General features: G+C 34.8%; 1 protein-coding gene across 1 annotated transcript in view; it reads left to right on the top strand.

Moving 5' to 3' along the window:
• Positions 1-6,475, top strand: part of LOC107718904 (guanine nucleotide exchange factor DBS-like) — a 75,292-nt gene that overhangs the window by 61,173 nt on the left and 7,644 nt on the right. The window contains exons 32-34 of the mRNA XM_016526159.1: positions 2,782-2,853; positions 4,594-4,683; positions 4,936-5,051. Of these exons, the coding sequence (XP_016381645.1) occupies positions 2,782-2,853; positions 4,594-4,683; positions 4,936-5,051 (278 nt within the window). The remainder of the gene's footprint in view (positions 1-2,781; positions 2,854-4,593; positions 4,684-4,935; positions 5,052-6,475) is intronic.

A 6,475-nucleotide genomic window follows, 5' to 3' on the forward strand; every position in this document is an offset into this window, starting at 1 on the left:
ACACGCTTGTGCGAGATAGGAGCACAGAGACGAAGATGATTCAATAAGCATTTAATAATAATCCAAGATGATGAAGATTCAATAGACACACAGGGAAACAAAACGACAATAGCTGACAACAAACTGAACTGAAAGGGAAACTAAAGTACACTGACCAAATGAGAATGATTAACAAGACACAGGTGAACTAACTAATGAAATCAAGGGGAGACAGAAACTAGGTCAATGACCAAAAGCAAGACAAGAGAACAGGGAAACATAGAAAACAAGGTCCATACTGTGACCATATATATATATATATATATGGGCTTGAATTTCGGCACGGGATTGCGCACAATTCTACTGATTCCCGCAGTTTTTGCAAATATTTCAGCGTGAAAGACACTCGGGACAGATGACGGAATGTATCATTTGCACATGCTTTTGAGTCTTACAATTTTAAACATTCAAGTGATCAATTCAGTACTTGCGCGCTCTCTGTGAGACCCCTTTCTGAGAGCTCACACCCAAAGCGCGCGTACATAGAGCCGCATCTGAGAGCACGCAACTACAGAATGAAGTTGTTGCGCCTTATTGCGCATAAATGGCCAAATACTTACAAAATTATGTCAAAATGCCCGTCTTGATGAGTATTCACGTAAACAGTCGATTTATATTAAACATTGTCGGTATATAGGATATTAAGTGAATGTAAACAGTTGAGAAACAAAACTTATGCGTAACAGATCCGTGCATGAGGTCTTAAAGAGACAGCAACCTAAATAAACCTGCTGCTGTCTGTCATTAATGTTTATTTATACATTGAAGACTAACCAGTGTTATTTTAAAGTTAAATAGATGATTCTGTTTCTGTGATATTTCTGTACCTGAATATTACTGTTATACCTACCTGAAAAACTCATTTTAGTTCTATCTTGTTAATGTATTTGTTTGTGCCATTGGTTGTCATTTATCAGTTCTTATTTTATTTCTGACTGTTTACTTGTCTTTTTTAGTTAAAATAAATTCAATTCAGAGTTTGAAATCAAAGTTCTTTTTAAGTATCTTCCTCACAATATAAATATGAATCAACAACATTATAAATTGTAAAACACAAATACACTGGGTGACAAAACATTTAGGTTGGATGATTGTAGTTTAAATATATGTCTACAAAAATACTCTAACTCGCCCCTCAAATTAAAAAAATCCCCCCCATAAGAGCCACCTAAAGGGGGAATTCCTCCCCATTTTCCAAAACGAAATTCAGGCCCATATATATACACACACAAACAGGGCTGTACAGTGCAACATATATGCTGAACACAAAAGAAGATATTTTGAAGAATGTGGGTAACCAAACAGTTGCTGGTCCACATTGACTTTGATAGTAGGAAAAAAATACTATGGAAGTCACTGTGGACCAGCAACTGTTTGGTTACCCACATTCTTCAAATAATTCAATTAAGAGGAGTGGTTTAAGAGTAATTTTCTCTTTTTATTTTCAGTATTGTTGTTTTATTCATATATACAATACAGTATTTTACCAGGTTGGTAAGATTTTTTTATGTCTGATGCTGACCAGGGCATTTTTACAATATTGTGAAATATTAGTACAACTTATGCATATTATGTGTTTTTGTAATGTATATATTTTGTTCTTATTTTCTAATAACAAAGATAAAATAATAACAATGATTTTTATCTTCGCCCACTTTGGCCTAAATGTCTGTCATTCTTTTTTATTTTATTTTGTGTTACCTTGAAAGGCTTTTTTTTTTTTTTTACAATAGGGAAATTGGATTGGCTGTACTGCTCAGGCAACTTGCAAAATAGTAAAACCAACATGACAAAGAATCGTGATAAAATCGTGAATCGTGATATTCCTCATTTTAATAAACTGATTTGGTGCTCAAGAAACATTTATTATTATTATCAGGTTGAAAATAGTTGTGCTTAATTTATTTGTAGAAACTATTTTTTTCAGCATTCTTTGATGAACAGAAAGTTTAAAAGAACAATATTTATTTAAAATAGAGATCTTTTGTAACATTATATGTGCTTTTATTGTCTCCTTTGATTAATTTAATGCATACTTGCTGAATAAAAGTATTAATTTCTTTAAAATAATAATTTTAACCCCAAACAGCAGACAAGTAGTGTACATGCAGACATTCAGAAGTAGCCGTCTGTCACTCCAAATGTAGTCAGTATTGGGCTCTATCGATACTACCGATACTGTATGTCCTGCTCCACAGGGGGCTGGGTGTGCCTGTCCCGCTTATTCAAAAGCTGAGCACTCTGGCAACCTGATGTCCCAACTCTCTGGCCCACCTTGAAAGTCCAGTGGGCTTTTTACTCCGAGACTGGCATTGTTACATTTTTTCATATTTTACTATGAACCTTTGTCATCCCAAGCTTCTTCATTACAGCTCGTATGAAATGTTTGAAATGCATAGATTCAAACTGTGCACTTCACAGCAAATGAATCCCCTAAAAACATGAAGGGACAGCTGCAATGAATAATAAATACTGACTCTTGATAAGCTGACATTTGGGATGTGGCGTGACATTTAGCAGTGTAGCCCCGCTGCGCAGCTCTGGGAATGTGAAGGAGAATTTAGATGCACATGAGCCTTGTTTCTCGTGGCCCCATTATTCTCTTTTATTGTAATGAAAGCGTTGCAACTGCAGAGGAATAATGATTGATTATTGTGATAATTAATCTTGGATGGATCAGTTGAGAGATTGTGATAGATGAGCTGGACTTCTTTTCTAACAGAAACGCATGTTTGTGCTTAGTTCCTCTCTCCTCTAGCCTTAAGAGCAAGAGGCATCAGGTCAAGAGCGACCCTACACCATTTGGCTATGAAGGTACCACATGGACTGCACAGCATGTTGCATGTTTAACATAATGCTAGATGTTTGTTGGTTTGTTTTTATTCATTTATTGTTTATAGTAAGTGGCCAGATGGTTTTTATTCAAAGCGACTGGACACTGTTTGCTAGGACAATTTTTCTGGAACAATTTGGAGTTAAGGGTACCATGCAAGTTTGTGATCTTACAAAATTACTTTGTATTATTTTATTAATAATAAATTAATATTTATTTTTACATGCATTTATTTAGCAATGTTTATTATTTTCAAAACAAAAAAAGATAAAAAAAACAAAAACAAATTATTATTATGAATAATTAAATAATAATGTACATGCATTCAAACATCAGTTTATTTTACAACGTATTATTTTTTATTGTTGTTATTGTTCATATTATTCATTAAAAGTATATTTTTTACAATGTTTTTTTTTTATATTACTTTGTTGTTATTATTTTTTATCCATTACCAGGCCTCAACACAAAATATAAAGTTAAAACAATTATTATGAATAATGTAATATTAAAATTTTTACATGCATTTTTTTTAGTGAGAGTGTTTATCTTTTTATAAATTGTATTATTGTTGTTGTTATTAGCGTTGTTGTTATTAATTTAAAAGTATATTTTCACATTTATTAATATTTATTTCTGAAATTATTTTGTAAATATAACTTTTCCTTATTTAATTGTTTATATCCATATCAGTGCTCAACAAAAAACGATGATTGATATTATTGTTATTATTATTCAAAATGATTTTCATAAATACTTTTTTAATTTTAAGCGCGTTTTAGATGCGTTTTTTACGTTAATATTTATTTTTACTTTTAAAATATATATATTTTTTCTTTCACTGAAGAAAACTGCATTAGATAGATTAAAATTCTAAATTAAAATAGATTTAAATTCTACAGTTATTATAATTATTATAGTATATAATTATAATAAATTGGCATACGTGGCCTTACATTACTGATTTGTCATTTCCAACCCATTCTTACAGATGCTACCAAGACTATACCAAGAATTTCGAAAAAGCCTCGTGTTTAGTTGAGCCTGCATTGGTCTTAACCATCAGGCTACCAGAATTCATTTGATGCTTGTTTTGTTTATCTGTTCTGATTTCGGAATGTGTTGCTTGCACTGCGGTGTTGTTGTGGTGGGTTTCAGTTCATAGCAAACGTGTATCATCCTCCAAATCTATCATATTTCCTTCCCCTCTGCGTTCTGAATTTGAGCTGTGCCTTGTTTTATCATGCTCTCTCTTGTTCAGATAAGGTTGTGTGTAGTTTTCTGTTGATGCGAGTGACTTTCTGTGGTCATTTTCCCTTTTTTTCGGCAGTTGACTGTTACTGATTCATGCATGCTAATGTGAGGTTCCGTTTCACCTGCACTGCTAGCACTAAAGAGGTCATGTTTGATAAGACAGTGAATTTCCTCACAGACACCATGCGAGGGGCACTTCCCGCTGAGAGCAAAAGTAAAGGTACTGCCGGTACCAAGCCCCCTGTGCCGAGGTCTGCGTCTCAGCCAGGTAATCATGTGAAAAGAGGCAGTGATATGCCAATCATATTGGGTTCTCTCGGTTGTTTTCATCTATTTTCATTCCTCATTCGATGCCTGACGGTGACAGAATCCGTCAGAGTTATTTACATTGAGTGCTTCAACATCTTGTCTCTCTTTCACAGAAGATTTTTCTGGCAAACTTGATAAGACAGTGAATTTCCTCACAGACACCATGCGAGGTGCACTTCCCGCTGAGAGCAAAAGTAAAGGTACTGCCGGTACCCAGCCCGCTGTTCCGAGGTCTGCGTCTCAGCCAGGTAATCATGTGAAAAGAGGCAGTGATATGCCAATCATATTGGGTTCTCTCGGTTGTTTTCATCTATTTTCATTCCTCATTCGATGCCTGACGGTGACAGAATCCGTCAGAGTTATTTACATTGACTGCTTCAACATCTTGTCTTCCTTTCACAGAAGATTTTTCTGGCAAACGAGCACTAGACTATTCCCTGAGCATCGTCGCTCATAAGGTTTTTGGTGAATGATGTTAGCTCGTGTGTACTGTTTTCCAGGATGGAGTCAACGGCGTCTGCCATCAATGGACGCTGAGGATTTTGAGACCATTCCATCAAGTGCAGAAGAACTCTCCATTTCCTCCGATGGAGAGGATGAAGGACAAAACAAAAACGTATGTGTCTGGCTCTACAACATCTTCATTTACGTTCTGTCAGCATATCTCATTCGTTTCTTTGCGTATTTGTATTGAGGGACAAAAAAAGTCAAATATTCCTTAAAGGGATAGTTCACCCCAAAATGAGAATCCTGTCGTTATTTACACTCTCATGTCATCCCAAGCTATGGCTTTCTTTCTTCCATGGAATGCTAAATAATAATTCTGATTTATTATTTATACGTTTACATTTTAAAAATGTAATGTTACCCTTTTTTTTACATTTTATTTAATATGTATTTAAAAAATATTTTTAATTATTTATTTTTCACACACATGAAATATTTTCATAGGCAATTAAGTTTTCTTTTACGAAGATTTTTCAAGAATACCAATAGTTTGAAATTTTACAGTTTAAACAATGTGTTAAAATATTTAGCACCATTTTGAAAGGTCCAATGTTGTTTGAACCTCTTTCAAAATATATTAGTTTTCAAAATATCAACCACAGAAGAAAGAGAGAAAGAAGAGGTTTGGAACGACATGAGGCTGAATAAATGATGACACAATTTTCACTTTTGATTAATTTGTCCCTTTCAGGTGAGAAACTAACACTGAGAGATTTGGCAGATTTTTAAGGGAGCTCAGATAAAAGACAGGGTCTAGCATGTTTCACAATTAACGCAGAAAGGAGGTCAGATTATCTTGGGCTATTAAGCACCCAGAGGAGTTTCTTTGTTTAATCCTTCTGCTTGATGCATGAGGAGAGGAGATCTGCTTCAGTAAGGAGGCTTAATAACAGCTACGCAGCTCAAAGTCTGTCAGAACCTCTTTAGCAGTGGCCAGACTGGGGAATTAAACTTCACATACATGGTTCCTACCACCAGAGGGCATCCTTGAATAAACAACAGATAAGATTTCTATTGAATAAACACACACACACACACACACACACACACACATGCAGTGAAGCCTGCAGGTGTACGGCTGTACGTACTGTGAGTACCATGAGCGCTCAGACTGACCTGAGATTTACCCCGCAAACATTTCAGCAGTTATTATAGGCCTGTGTGTCACGTATTTCTGTCGACTGAACCAGCCATGCCATTAATTATGAATTCATCAGTCTTTTGCATGCCAAGTCAATTTCTGCATAGAAATATTAGGCTACGCCAAATAGAAGCAGAAAATCGTGCTATATGCACTTTCATGAGATCGGGTTAGCCTACACGGCAATTAATTTGTAGGCTATTTTACAAATGGGAATACAACGAATTCCTGACAATGTTTTACATTCAAGCTACCCGTCAAATTTATAGTGAAAAGTACTTTAAAAGCGTCTGGAATGCAATAAAGTAATTTTTAAAGCTGTTTTTAAAGCATTTGCTGCATGGATTAAAAAAAAATAGGCTAATAAATAATTCACATATCAGACAAAATTG

The sequence above is a fragment of the Sinocyclocheilus rhinocerous genome, unplaced genomic scaffold (genome assembly GCF_001515625.1).
Source record: "Sinocyclocheilus rhinocerous isolate Xijiao unplaced genomic scaffold, SAMN03320098_v1.1 scaffold1595, whole genome shotgun sequence".
Lineage (NCBI taxonomy): Eukaryota > Metazoa > Chordata > Actinopteri > Cypriniformes > Cyprinidae > Sinocyclocheilus > Sinocyclocheilus rhinocerous.